The 15,396-nt window shown below is 45.2% G+C and overlaps 1 protein-coding gene across 4 annotated transcripts in view; it reads left to right on the top strand.

Annotated features, from left to right (window-relative positions):
- The first annotated feature begins 7,088 nt into the window (after positions 1–7,088).
- The window catches only part of LRCH1 (leucine rich repeats and calponin homology domain containing 1), a 198,897-nt gene continuing 190,589 nt past the window's right edge, over positions 7,089–15,396 (top strand). For 2 of the 4 annotated variants that reach the window (XM_055131747.1, XM_055131735.1), the window contains exon 1: positions 7,089–7,754. In XM_055131747.1, the coding sequence (XP_054987722.1) occupies positions 7,451–7,754 (304 nt within the window). In that variant the 5' untranslated portion in view covers positions 7,089–7,450. The remainder of the gene's footprint in view (positions 7,755–15,396) is intronic. The other 2 variants (XM_055131741.1, XM_055131729.1) reach the window with 2 other exon arrangements.

Genomic DNA, 15,396 nt, shown 5'->3' with positions numbered 1-15,396 from the left:
ACACTTCTAATTTTCACTCCACTTTTATCAATACTTCCTCATTCCCCAGCCTCCACATTTCCTCATTCCTGGCATGCTTCAATCTTACCTTTGTGGGCTTTTTCCTTCTCCTTTCATCTTTTTTTGATTTTCCCCATGTTAACCAGTTTTCTCTGTCTAACTGGCCTATTTAGTCTGCTTTGAATTGTTTTTCTTTTTGGGAGTTGCCAAATCTCTGCAACCTGTAGTTTACCCCTCGATTTATACTGATTCGCCTTCTCCGTGCGGTCTGAGTATTCACACTGCTGTCTCCAGCCATAGCTGGTGGGAGAAGCAGTCCAGTAAATTTCTGTTGAATATGGCGGCTCTGCAATCTCTTTCTTTCAGTTTTTAACTTATGCATCTATTCCTCTCCAGGCCACACATCTCATTATAACCCAAGTCCTACTGAGGTTGCCCCTATCACTGGAACAGTGCTCCAGCTTGGCTTCTTCACTTTCAATTCAGTTTGCAGAGCATAACACTGAAATCTTGCTGGTAACTTCCAATAGTTCGCAGACATCTATTTGAGAGCCATCTCCTCAACTGGGGTGTTATAAATAATTGCTTCAAAAAGTGATAGATGCATAAATTGAACTAAAAGGGATCCAGAGAAAAATGTCTCCCAACCCATTGTCTCAGCTCCCTTTCTCATAAACAATCACTTTTAGTCATTCCTGTACCTTCTTGCAGAGATTCTGTGTACTACAAATGCTTACAGCTAACCATTGGCCTTGGGGGCCTGTCTCAATTCCTCAAATCCAAGAGGCGCTGGGACCTGTTAACCAATTGGATATTTTTTTCAGAGCTGAGCTCAACTTTATGTAACTCCAATTACTGGTTTGCAATTTGATTCAACCCACATGGTCCTGCAATCATCCTTGTTCTTACTTGACTGCTTGGGATGTTCAGTGGCTGAGAAAGACAAGGAGACACCTGCAAGCGCTTCCTGCGATGAATTCCAGCAGTTTGTCTTCACTGACAAACCTTCTTCCTGGTTAGTCTTCTAGCAACAACCTACTAATCCTGACTTTGCTGTTCCTGCATTAACCAGAAATTGCATTTTGCTTCGGAACTTGGTGGATTGTGCTACATGTTGACCTAGCTTGCCAGAAGATAAGGAGATAATTATGTTCTTTTGAATTTTCACCATTAGTTCACTGTCTAGCCTTATTTCTAAGTTCAGACTTGACCTGTTTTTAACTGACGCAATGCAGTGATTTGCTAGATAGCCTGAGTTTCTCCGCATCTACTATGCAAACTCAGTCTGCATGAACTGTGATGGCCTCTGAGGGTGGAGGACAATATGTCATTGCAGCTAGGAGCCTTTCCTGCTCTCGGAAATCCAGGGAGGACATACAGAGGATTGCTATGTCATGGAAGTTGACCACAATAACAGTCCTGGAATCAGAAACTATCCCTATAACAGCATCAAGAGTCTTAAGAACTGCCTCTGGGAAACATAAAAGTAACTAAGTTGTCAAGTACCTGAAACACAAATAGGAAGACTTTTAAAATTTTTGCTCTTTTGCAAATTGCATTTTAAAAATTACAGGCCTAGAAGAGATTAGTGGCATTGCATAATTAAAAAAATAGATATTGAAGATAAAGTTTTGATTTGCTGAACTGTCATATAGTACATGTAACGTCAGTGAGAGAGATTACAACAGTCTAGGATTTCTCATTGTATGGTTCCAGGATGACAATCTTTTAATTTAATTTAATTTTTAAATTTTGATAATTTTATTTTAATTTTTTAATTTTATTTAAAAAAATCTTTTTTATTGAATCACTGTGAGATAGACCCTTACAAAACTGTTCATGATTGGCTTTCAGTCATACAGTATCTAGGATGACAGTCTTGAAAATATAACTATATGGTCAAAATATAGGAGAAAGGCAGGAACTGAACCATTTCTTCCATTTGCATATAATCATTGTATATTTGCAAAGCAGACTTTGAGAGTGCCACCTTGAAGCTTTCTCATTAACCCAAACTTATTTGGCAATGTAACCATCTACACAAAATGCCTATTAACAGTTTCCAGAACGTTGGCTAGGGGGAATGTTTGATACCTGCTGGATTCTATTCATGCAAATTAAGGAATTTATTTCTAAGTGATAGCACCGAGGGTAGGGTGTTTGCCTTGCACGAGGCCCACCCAGTTTAGATTCCTTTCTCCCTCTTGGAGAGCCCAGCAAGTTACTGAGAGTATCCCGTCCGCACGGCAGGGCAGAGCCTGCCAAGCTACCCGTGGTGTATTCGATATGCCAAAAATAGTAACAAGTCTCACAATGAAGATGTTACTGGTGCCCGCCTGAGCAAATCGATGAACAATGGGACTATTATGACTATTATGACAACGGTGCTATTTGTGACATTATATATCACTAGCATAATATGCATACATTACATTGTAAGCCAACAATCTAAGATATGGAGTAGGCAAAATATTTTGGGGAACCACCAGTTATCTAATAGTATCTACTGTCAAACATTTATATTCACATCTTTAAAAAAGCCATGTTATATAAGATATTTACAAAATTTAAGTCCATTTATTGGCACCCCAAACTCCTTATTTCTAGTACCTTTGCCCATGGTATCTTCTTTTTAATTTTCTTTTTTACAGGATCATTCCAGCAGGGCTTGGAAAACACAGGATGTGGGCCCATTCCAGATGGTACTCAGGGGACCATGTAGTGCTGGAGGTTGAACTCCGAGCCTAGTACATGCCAGCATGAACTCCATCACTTGTGCTATCTCCCCACCCCTCTCAAAGGTGGTTTCTTATGACAGAAGCCAGAGGGCAGGTCCTGCTTTCTGACAGTTTTCCCTTTATAAGTTATTTAGAGAGATATCAGTCTCACTAGGTCAAGGATTTGGGTGGTTCTGGTTATGAATCTAGGGCCTCACACATGTAAGGCAAATGGTCCCCATCCCTGGCCCAAGAGATTATTTTTGTCAGAGTTCAACCCTAAGTACAGCAAGCTGAATTCTTCCTCACAGGTTCTTTCAAATATTTTCTCAAGTGTATATATGTGTGTGTGTGTGTGTGTGTGTGTGTATTGTGTGTGTGTAATTTTAAAAAATGATATTGTTTTTAAACAGGAGTCGGGGAAACAGTACAAGAGTTAGGGTACATGACCCTGTTTCAATACCTGGCACTGAAATCTCCCCAAGCATAGCCAGGTGTTGCCCTGGAGGTCCCCAAACACTGCCAGACATGGTCTTGGGTGACTATCATGATGATAAGGACCACCACCACCACTACCACCACAATAATAATAACGATGATAATGCAAACTGCAGTTGGTTTGAGCAAAGTTCAAGGAAACGCCTGGAAGGAGGAAACTGGCTGTATTATGATGAACTCCCTTTTGAGAAAAAGAAGAGCCTAAACAGTTCCAAGTCTTTTGGGTTTTACAGGCAACATAAAATATTGTTTTCAGAGATGACACTAGTGTCTTACTTTTTTGTTTCCAAGTAAGGGCTCTTATTTGACCAGAATTTGTCATTATAATTGTTCTAGTATTTTACTAGAGGGGAAAAAAAAGATGTAGTCTTACATCTCTACCCAATTCTTGAAAATTAAAGGCATTCAGCTTTATGAAAACCATGGGACATAGATCTAATTTTTATCAATTTTCCAGGATTACTTTGTCACTAACCAGCTGGTTCAGATTAGTGTCTTGGGATGCTAGAAAGACCTACACATTTCCAAGATTGTATTATTTATCATCCCCGGAGAAATTCATATTGCTGTTATTAACTGCTTTACAATATACAAATAGGAAAAAGGAAACTGAAGCTGAGAGATGGTTTGAAAATAACAAGACAAAGATATGGGGGCTGGAGTGATAGCACAGTGAGTAGGGCGTTTGCCTTGCACGTGGCCAACCTGGGTTCGATTCCCAGCATCCCATATAGTCCCCTGAGCAGCGCCGGGGTAATTCCTGAGTGCAGAGCCAGGAGTGACCCCTGTGCATTGCCAGGTGTGACCCAAAAAGCAAAACACACGCACACACACACACACACACACACAAAAACCAAGACAAAGAGATATGTATGTATGCCGATTCTGTTTTTTTTTTTTGGGGGGGGGTGGGGGGGTGAGGGTGGAGGCAGATTCCTATTATTATGGTCTCTGTATGTTTGCTTCAATTTTCAGAAGAGTCTGATGGGTGAATGGAGCAGCCCCCAGAGGACTGGCCTTGTTTGAGTCTCTTCTTGTCCTGTGAGCATTGAATGACACAGACAGCCCAGGGCACAGCGAGCAAAAGTGGCTAATCAGGACTTCAGTGAATGCTTTGAGCAAAAGAATTCTTTTTTAAAAAGTAATTTTTATTTAAAGAACTGTTATTTACAAAGTTATTGAGAGTTGATTTTTAGGCATAATATATCTCAGTATCAATCCCATCACCCGTGTCAACTTCCCTCCACCAGTGTCCCAATATCCCATTTGTTTCCCCTGACTCCCCACCTCTGGTCACTTTGGCGGGTACATTACACAGTTCCAGTGGTTGCTGCTTAGATCTCTTGCTTTCAGTATCATTGAGTTGAGCTAGAGAGATAGGACAGGGGGATCGTATCCCCCTAACTTGAGAGTTAGGGGGATAAGGTGTTTGCCTTGCATGTGGCAATCCCAGTTTGATCCCCGGCACAACTGAGTCCCTCCAGAAGGGAGCCTTGAGCACAGAGCCAGAAGTAGGCCCTGAGCACTGCCTGGTGTTCACCCACCCTACTCCAATTCTTGGCCATTATAAGAGAATGTGGTATTTGCTGAATGGCCCTTTGCAAATCTGTCTGTCATTCCCAGTATATTTGGTTCTCACGAACTTGTCCACAGTTTCACTTATTTTGGGCAAGAATAGAGTTGAATCTTAAATTTGGAAGGCAGTTTGATCTTTTCTGGGTGTGACTACATATTATTTTTAATGAAAAACAATTGATGTTTTGGATTGAATCCAGGGAACTGAATGTATTAGGTATGGTTTCTATCATTGAACCACATATCCAGCCCCAAGAAGAATTATTTTTAATGGATATGAGAACTGGGAATATGGTTCAGTGATTGATGTTCAGCACTAAAGGAAATTAAAAAAAAAGAGACCTTTAATCCCTTTTTTCATTTGTTTTGGAAATTGATCACTTTTCCCCCACTCGCCAATATTTTAAGCTAAGAATATTTCTGATTTCCTCATTTATTTCAATAATTATCTTGTCGGGGCTGAAGCAATAGTATTATAGTATTTACATGGTATGCTGTTGACCCAATCTATCCCCAGCATCAAATATGGTCCGCTGAGCACAGCACGGAGTGACTCCTGAGCACAGAATCAGGATTAGCCACTGAGCACCAATGGGCGTGACTACCATCCCAACAGAGCTTTATCCTTAAGTTATCTGTAGAATACAAAGTAAGCTATAAAGACTAGGTCAATGTATGTATTGACCACTTATAAACATATCCTAACCACATTCCCATCATTAAAAAAATAATTAGTTGTCTCGTTTTAAAAAGATTACACCCTACGATACACCGCAGTTCCTGGTCTAAGCTAAATTTTCTCTTCCAGAAACTGTCCTCAAGCACAGTCTGTGTATGATCAGAGATTACCCTCTGGTGCTAGCTGAAGATTTTCCATTTACATTTTGGAAGGGGCCCTGTTTATTATTTTCTTTCTTTAGGAAAGACTAGGAGGTAGGCTTGTCATTACACGTGTTGTAAATAGACTTTCATTGACTAATATTGTTTGAAGTCCAATTTTTAAAGTCTGGGAGTCTGGGTGGGACGGGGTGGAGAGGTGGTTTGGGGAAGGACACCAGCAGGTGGCGCTGGTCTCTTCCGTCAGTTTGGGATTTCTCGGTTTAGATCCCTTAGGGAATAAAGGGCGCCCGGGCTTGCAATCCATGCACGTGACCTCCAACAATTTGCCAGACGTTTAGTAGGGTGCCCGTGAAATGCCCAGCCTGTGTCTACGCCATCCCCTTTCGGTTCTACCACCGGAAGTCCGGCTCCCCTACCCGAGGAGTTGGAGTTGTATTATTTTCGTACTTGATCTCCAGCCCTACACCTCCAGGCCAGGTACTTTACAGGAACTACAACGCATCGGGTAATAATGCAAAAATAAAGGCCCGAGAGTTGGAACTGAAACTTCGGCTAGGACTAGGATTTTTTTTTTTGTTTTGTTTTGGTTTTTAAATCAGATCGTCCAGCTGCAAACTCCGAGGTGCCTGCCTGGGTCAGGGAAGAACACGAATTGTTTTCCAAGCTATCACTTTAACTCCCTTGCCCCACAGGGACCAGGCCAGTGCACAGACTCAAAGTGAGATAGATTTTATTGGCTGATTGGGGTGGGGGGGGTCACCGGCTTCCTAATTTCTTATCACCACCCCATTTCTGGGCCCAGCCAGCCATAGCCACCGTCTGCCTCCATGCATAGTTAAAAAAAAAAGTACTAAAAAACCAAATAACCTGATAAACAAAACAAACAACCCTCGTAGGGAAAATCCTTCTTTCCCGGGTGTAATTTTCCGCAGTAGCGCAGAAAACGTTCTGCTTCACTGTCTATGCCCGCGGCCAGTCAAACAGCTGCAAGTTCGAATCCGGGTTGAGTCAAGTTCCTTACAGTTTTCCTGTTCCCTGAGTTGCTGGATGATGCATAAAATCATGGATGTCGAATCCCTCGACCAGAGCCTGACTCACTGCAAAGCGCAAACCCCTGCCCAAGCCATCCACCAAGGCTCCTGGGCTGGACGGCGGGATAAAAGCAGCCTGGGTGGGGAGGGGGGGAGGTGGACACCGGATCAAAGAACCAGACTCCTTCGGCGAGTAGAGATTCGCCTCTCACCTTCCCGAGACGTCCCTGCCTTTCAATTCCCCGCTTCCTAGACCTACCCTAAAGCCTCTGGTCCCCGAACACAGGCTAAAAAAAGAAAAGCCGGCGGCGAGCGGGGAGGGGGAGCGGGCGCAGGCGTCCAGCCGCCTCCGCCGCGCGCCGGGGCTGGTGGGGCGGGGCGGGGCGCGGCGGAGGCGGCGGCGGCGGCGGGGCCGAGCCCGGCGGGCCGCGCTGACAGTTTGGGGCCGGCGGAGGCGGAGGCCGCGGGGTGGTGGGAGGAGACAGTGCGCGCTGCCCGCCGCCGCCGCCGCGCCGCAGTCCCGGGCTGCCGGGGGACAGGAAACCTTCGAGCCCCGGCTGCTCCCGCCGCCGCCGCGCCCCCCCTGCACGCGCCTGCCACACCCTCCTCCTCTGCCTCCCGCATCTTCGGGCCGAGCGCCGCCGGGACTGGGCGCGGGCTGACGCTTCTCCTTCGGCACCCCCCGGCGGGGGGCGGAGAACTGTGACCCCCCCTCCGCGTCCGTTTCTCCGTGTCCCTGTCGCCCCCCACCACCACCACCTCCGGAGCGGTGGGGGGGCCCAGGCGAAGATGGCGACGCCGGGAAGCGAACCCCAGCCTTTCGCCCCTGCGCTCTCGGGGTCCACGCTGCACCCCCATCATCCCCACCACCACCACCACCACCACCATCAGCACCACGGAGGCACCGGCGGCGGCGGCGGCGGCGGCGGCGGCGGGAGCGGAGGGGGCTTCAACCTGCCCTTGAACCGGGGTCTGGAGCGCGCGCTGGAGGAGGCGGCCAACTCCGGGGGCTTGAACCTGAGCGCCCGGAAATTGAAGGAATTCCCCCGCGCGGCGGGCCCGGGGCCCGACCTCTCGGACACGGTGCAGGCAGGTGAGAAGCGCCGGGCGCAGGTTGGAGGGTTGGAGGACTAGGCGGGGTTGGGGGGGGGGCGCGTGCGCTCGGGGGCCTGGCGCTGTCCCCGAGGCAGGGAGCCGCGTGGGCGCGCGCGCGGCCCGCCCAGCACCGGGCACTGGGGGGGCCTCCCCCGGCCTCGCCCGGCCGCGCCGAGCCGTTGCGCCCGCGGCTCTCGGCGGTTCCACCCGGCCAGGCGAGAGGGCGCGGGACGGACACTCGAGGGGACACCGCCTTGTGTGCGCGCCGGTGCCCCGGGGAGGTGGCAGGAGCTGTGGCTTCCCCGGACTGCGCGCTGTTTTTTTTTTTTTTTTTTTGCACGTCGAGGCGTCGCCCCGCCGGGTGGGGTAACCACAGACAAAGGTGACCCGTCTTGGATCGGACCCGGGGGGCCACCGGTGCGGGCCGGCGAGGTTCCCCTGGAGGACATCCCCGAGCGATCGGGGTGGCCACGCCGAGGAAGTGCCGCCGAGGCTTCTTCCTCTTCCTGAGCCGGTGCCAAGCAAGCGCCGCCGCCGCAGCGACGGTCGCCACGGGGGCCAGTGCGCCGGGCGTCGTGGGGAAATCGGCTCCAGGCGACCCTGGCCGTCCCGGTGTAGTGAGAGTTTAGTGCCCCGGACTCCCGGGTTCTCGGTAACTCGGCCTCTGCGGGGGGGCCCAGGAAGAGACGGCGGCATGGCCGATGAAAAAAAGAAAAGTAATTAAAGCGAGCTGGTTTTCCTGTGTGAGCCTGACAAGTTGTAACTCGCGCCAATGAGCAGCCAGCTTTTTCAAGTTAGGTCATGTGTTGACATTGCTGGGACGTCGACACCCCTTCTCCGGCCCTTGCAGTGACTGGCTTGGATTCTGGAAACAGGAAGGAGGGTGGAAGGGGGACGGGATGTGGGTCTTCAAGGCCCTGCAGAACTGACTCGGTTTCCTACACACCATTTAAGCTGGGGCACTGGGGGAGGGTTTGCATCTTGTTCGGGGACCTGTATTTCCCAGGGCAGTGGCTGCCCCCTTTTGGAGTGACAGACCCAGACTTCCTGGCTGTCATCACCTCCTGAGCCCAGGTGTCAGAGCCCTTGGAGCCTGGAGAACTTGATTTTCAGCTGCACAGGGGTCCTCACTTCCTACTTATAGGGTGAGATGTGGGGAGCAAGCTCTTGGCTTTGCAAAGAGGTTCCTGGGGAGTCCACACTTGTAAGCACCCCCGCCCTTAATTCAATTAACATTTACTGAGAACCCTAATGAATATTCAGATGAGTTACGAGTTCACTTGAAAGCTAAATAAAAGCAGGGTGGGCAGACTCTTCCTGGAGATTAAATTTTGTAATTTGGATTTAGGGATAGTCAGGAATGGGCAAAATGGGAGGGGGGGGGGGAATTTCCAGAGCTGAGATGTCAACAGCAGGGGACTCTCTTGATAGGTCAACTTAGTTAACGTTTTCTTAGATGGAAGTTATTCCAAGTATTGCCGGAATCATTAACCTTAAAAAAATGTTACTAAATTCTACTTCACTTTTGCCAGAGTGTATACCATGAGCCATGCAAAGAACGGGTGTGACTATAGAAAATGGAGCTGGCATGGCCCTGCAGAGGGGCTTGGGAAATTGTGCCTGTACTTTCATGATACCAAAATTTGTTTCCAACATGAATCAACTCGATTCCTGCTCTCCAGGCAGAGAGGTAGCAGAGAGGTTAAGGCACTTGCCATGCTCATGGCTGACGGTTTCGGTCCGATCCTGTTCACCAGTATGGTCCCCTGAATGCCATCAGGAGTGATCCCTGAACATTGCTGGGTGCGTGTCCCCTCTCCCAATATTCTTGACCCCTTTTGCTTGTTTATGGTGAGCTTAGGTTGTGTTTATGTTCCTCATTTGCACCTGTTTAATTCTCACAGAATTCTAGCTAGTGAAAATTTAGACTTTTACAGTTAATCTTCTATCAAAAAGTCACAGTAGCAGTATTGGAAGTTCATAGTAACTTTGGACAACCCAGTGAAAACAAAGAATATTTAGTGTAGCCAGGGGTTTTGCATGCAATTTGAATACCCTATGTATATATTCTTAAAAAATTTGCTTTTGCAAAGTATCTTTGCCTCAGAATTCTGTATTCTGTCCTTCTTTCTAAAGAAATATTTACCGGGTATCGTTCCTTATTTGGAAGAGCCAAAACTAAAAGAAGAGTTAAAAATACCTCCAGTTTGCACAGTGTTGATGTTTTCTACATATAAAGAGTTTTAGTAGAGTTGAAAAATATGAGTCGAAACATATACAATGTAGTGGTTTCTCCATAACAGTTTACAGAATAGCCTTTAAACATAGAGAGTGGCATGTAAAGTCCTCAAATATCTAAAATGCAAAGTGCTTTCCCCCCTCCCATAAATTTGGTGAGATAGTGGTGTTGAAAGCTTTTTTCTAAGTTCTGATGTTTAACACAGATGGTTTATGCCTGCAAAAAAAAAATCGACCATGTATGTGTAGAACTGTATTCTTTGGTAGTATAGTTTATCTCATCTGAGTTGAAAACTCAGATGCAAATACTGAAATGTAGAGGCACTGAGTATGTCTGTAGATGTGTCTAAGCACTGTCATTCAAGTGCATACTCATTTCCCAGGGGAGAAAGTCCTTTCAGGCCCTCACTTTGACTCAGAACAGTCTTGTTGGGGTTTAGTCTTTCTGCAGGTGATAAGGAGGATAGGGAGAAAGAAAGACTGATCTACACATATGTGCTGGCACAGGAGATGCTAGCTGAAAGGAGAAGCGTGAAGAGAATTAGCACTCGGTGTAAGCGTCAGTGCCAAGTACTTTAAGCCATTTTCCCTTGCTCAGGCTCAGAACAGAAGCCTGTTCATATCCTCCTTTACAGCCAGGGAGATGGCAGTGGGGAGAAGTCAGGTAGCATGCTTAATACCATACCCTTGCTTAGATGATCAACCAGGGAGTGACCCTGGTAGGCTCACTATAGCATGAATTTTTTTGGCCATAGCCCTGTTAAGCAACAAGGAATGGAGAGGAACAGAATCTGGACAGCTCTGTGGAGAATCATTCAAGCAACATTAATTCTACAAGTATGTAGCAGGCACCGCTGAGTGTGTGAGACACTTTTATAGAAACGGGAAAACAGGAGTGGCCAAAAGAAAATCCTTATATTCCTTCCTAGTTGGAGAGAGGAAAAAGTTAAAAAGTGGGTTTTGCAAGATGAGTAGGAAGAATTACATTGCAGATGCATTTGTTTAGAATTAAACATTCAGTCTTATAATAAATGTGACTGAGGTAACTTGTAATATTAAGTTAAAATAATGATTAGTGATAAACCAAAGCATGACATTGGGCCTGATAAAATGTATCATAAGGTACAAGAAAGACTTTTTCGATAGTGCCAGCTTATTAAGTAGTGTCATTTTGAATGAAGAAGCTCAAAAGATTATTTACATGATTGAAATAAAATAGATTTAAAGGAGAACTGAGAAAAAAACCCATGTCTGTCTGCTGAAGTATGCTTTTAAAAATAGAAGCATATGCTTTTAAAAATAAAAAAAAGACCTTAAATAATGTTTCACATGCTTGTTGGAAGTTGATTTCATTAAGTCAAGGGTATATTTACTTATGTAAAGGTTTCATTAAGTAAGAGCTAATCATTTACAATGTTTTTTTTTAAGTAGTGATAAATAGGATAGGCTGTAGGAAATAGAGTTTCTCTGGGCAGCTATTGAGATGGCGAATAACAGACACGTGGCTGAGGCCTTCAGTGTGCTAACGCTGAGCACTGCACTGCAGGAGATGTGAGTCTAAGATAAGCCACAAGCTCAGGAAGAGCTGAGCCAAGGCAGGTCAAGGTGAAAGGCCAAGTAGCCTAAGTCAGCATTGCAGAATTCAGAGAAAAAGATCATTTCAGTGCTGTTGGCTAGGAAAACCTTCCATAGCAGAGTCATAGATTTGGTCAGCCTCGGCCGGGTAGAGTATCAGAAAGTCTGGAAACATGTGTTTTATGCTTGGAAGGATGGCACAGAGATGTAGAGTGAAAATCTGATGGTCTGCTCTCTGCAAATAAACTATTTTAAGGGTTTCCCTCCTGTCATATCCTCCCACGCCTCTATCACCGTGTGACATGGTAGCAGAGGACAAGGAGATGGCGGAGGTCTGGGATTCTGGGTGTTGTGTAGAAAGTCTGCAGGAGCGGGTGCTCTCCATTGCCTAAACAGAGCGCGAGATCCTTTTCTGAGCTTTGAGAACAGACTTACCTGCTGAGGGCTTACTTCTCCTCTAATAGTGGAGTCTTTGTCACAGCAGTACATTTTAGTCACTAGAATTTATTGGTTTTGTGTTTGCTTTTGTTTTGGGACCACACTCGGTGGTGCTCAGGTTTTTACTCCTGGCTCTATGCTTGGGGTTCACATCTGGCAGTGTTGGAGATGCAGCTTCATCTCTTGCCCTTCCAGCTCCTTACCTGCTGTACTTCTCTCAGGCCGCAGTCACCGGAATTAGATGGGACTTGATAAAGAAATCTGTTTGTTCCTCCAACACATGTTTTATTTCATCATTTTGACCATGAAAGATTTTTTTTCAAATTACCAATGAAATGAAACTTGAAATCACATTTTCTTAAATGTAAGTTGTTTTTATAGCTTTGTTATTTTTCTATTTAGTTACATTTATTTGTTATTGCTTAACATTTATTGTGGTAGTTACTTGTATGTACATACCTATATTCAGACATGCTTTTAAATACTGCTACATAACAAACCATTAGATGCAACCTTTACTTTTCTATTGCTTTATTGCTTTTCCTTGTGTTAACCAGATTCTTCCCTGTTAAGATGTAGAGGGCTTCTAATAAAGAAAGCTTTGAGAACATCTAAGACTTTTAGTATATATAGTCTACTGAATCCTACCCATGTTTGCTCTTCCTGCCTCTGTTTGGTGGAAACAGTCCTCAAATAAACTGTTATTCTTCTTGCTTGCATGTTAGGATGCTCTTTATTGTAAAGGTAGAAGCTTACTTGTCATGTTCCTACATAATAGCGTACAATTATAGGCCACACACCTCTGGCACTTGTTGACCTGTGTTCGTTTATAGGGGTACAGATTTATCTGATGAATACCTGACTTTTATCATTAGCATGATTCTAACAAAGAGTTTGTCATTCATTGAGACATTTTATTTGATTTTTGGTTAATGTGTGTTATTAGACCAAAGTTGGATTTTCTTTTGAAATAATAATATTGGTTCTACCACAGAATAAACAACACTAAAATTGTAAGACTCTAATAACCAAATTTAAAAGGTGCCTGTCAGGATGGCTGGCTGGGACTGGGGTGGGTAAGTAGAAGAGGGAAACGGGCAACACTGGTGGAAGAAGTTGGAGTGGGTGGTGGGATTGGTGAGGGAACATTGTATGTCTAAAACCCAGGTGTGAATAACTTCGTGATTCACAGGGCTATATTAAAATCACTATCACTGTCATCCCGTTGCTCATCGATTTGTTCTAGCGGGCACGATTAACCTCTCTCTTTGAGAGACTTATTGTTACTGTTTTTGGCATATCCAATAAGCACTGGTAGCTTGCCAGGCTCTGCCCCTCGGGCTCGATACTCTCGGTAGCTTGCCGGGCTCTCTGAGAGGGGCGGGGGAATCGAACTCAGGTCGGCCGTGTGAAAGGATATTAAAATAGAATTTTGAAAAAGAAAAAAGTTACATTTTTTCTGTTCTTTAAAGGTAATTAAAAATATAATGATAAATACGGAGACTGCAGAGGTAGCTCAGTGGTCTGGAGTGCCTACTTTGCAAGCAGGAGGCCCAGGTTTGACGTCCAATACCATATAATCCCCTAAGCACTTCCGGAAGCAGCCTCTGACCACATTTCGGGTGTAGCCCCTGAGTGCTGCTGGGTTTGGTCCTTAAATCAGGGGAAGGGGAGGGGGAGAAAGACTATTTAAATGTCTAAGAAATATTGAGTTCTGGTGTAAACTTAAAAAAAATTTTTTTTGAGCCTTCCAAGGAGTACTCAGGGAGGAGTACTTGGTGGAAACAGTCTGGGGACCTGGGGACCAATCTCAGTAATGTTTGACTGGTTGTGCAGGCTGTATGGTTTAGTGCTGGGGTTTGATTTCAGTGCTGAACTCTCACTGGAGTTGGGGGATTGGTGCCGTGCTGGGCAACTCATAGGCAAGTGCTAAGTACTCCCCCCTCCCTTTTGAGTTATCTCCCCAGCTCTGTAAATTTCTTAAATTTCTTAAGCTATGAAGGAGTGGGCTGGAGCGATAGCACAGCGGTTGGGTTTGGGCTTCCGCCTTTCATGCGGCCAACTCGAGTTCGATTCCTCTGCCCCTCTCAGAGAGCCCGGCAAGCTACCGAGAGTATCGAGCCCGAGCGGCAGAGCCTGGCAAGCTACTTGTGCGTATTGGATATGCCAAAAACAGTAACAATAAGTCTCTCAATGAGAGACGTTACTGGTGCCTGCTCGAACAAATTGATGAGCAACGGGATGACAGTGACAGTGATGAAGGAGCAGTTGTTGTGTGTAAGCAAAGGGTAGAGAGCTTGATGTCTTTTAGTCCAGAGGTTAATTTTCTCTGCTCTCACTGTCCTGATATACATAGGACCCTTCCCCCCCAAACCTATTACTCAACTTCATTGCTGGTTTAAATGGAAATTGTTTCTCTCTTTTGTGTATAATTTTCTTCACCCCTGCACCCAGTTCACCTCTTTCTGTGTGTGGAGCAGCATTTACTCTGTTAATGTTTCCCCCTCGTGTTCTTCCAGCTCCTATGCTGTGTCCTTCCCCATAGAGTTGGGTATTTCAATGGCAGAAATCTTGCTAATTCTTAATCTGGGTGACTATGGGCTTATTAGTCAACCCCGTATAATGTGAGTTTTTGTGTATAAGCCTTTCGAAAAAGCCTTTTAATGACACTGATTTCCAGATTTGGAATAGCTTCTTGGAAAACTTAGACTTATTCCTTGAGAGAGACATCGGGGAAAACTGGACTGAGTTTAGAACTTGTAATGGCAGAAGTTTATAAAATCTCTCAATGATTATGTTAGTTGTTGGAAGTCAGGCAATTTGGTGTTAATTCTAGTGTTTATTTCTAGTGAGAAATGGAAATGTACCATGGAATTCTTAAGGATGTAGATTTAAAGTTCACTATTAACTTTGTTGCATGAAGAAAAAATTTTTTTTCAGAAGATTTAGTTTTGGCTAAATATTTTTGGTAAGCTTTGGGAAGGGTTGGGCTCCAGAGATCATACTCAGGGCCACATGCATGGGAAACACACGGTCTGACCCAAGATAGGTTGGAGTGTGTGTGTGTGTGTGTGTGTGTGTGTGTGTGTGTTATAAATTGTTTATACAAAAAGGGAAAAAAGGCAAGAAAAAAATCAGAATTTGAAGTTACTGTAGAAAAAGCCAGCCTTCTGTACAGAAGCAAGCTTGAAGCTTGTCTGTGTTTTTTTCGTCTTAAGATTGCATCAGTATTGCTCCCATATTCTGCGGTAAGAAGTGTACATTTGGAAACCATCTGTTCCCACAAAGTGATTCAGAAATAAAGTGAGATTGTTTACATGCTCAAAAAGTGGATGAACTGTGAGGATTTGGCTTCCCTTGCTTGCCCTTGCAGTGTAATACTGCAAGGG

The sequence above is a fragment of the Sorex araneus genome, chromosome 1 (genome assembly GCF_027595985.1).
Source record: "Sorex araneus isolate mSorAra2 chromosome 1, mSorAra2.pri, whole genome shotgun sequence".
Lineage (NCBI taxonomy): Eukaryota > Metazoa > Chordata > Mammalia > Eulipotyphla > Soricidae > Sorex > Sorex araneus.
Note: the sequence above shows the minus strand (reverse complement) of the source record. Positions and strands in the feature narration are given on the sequence as shown.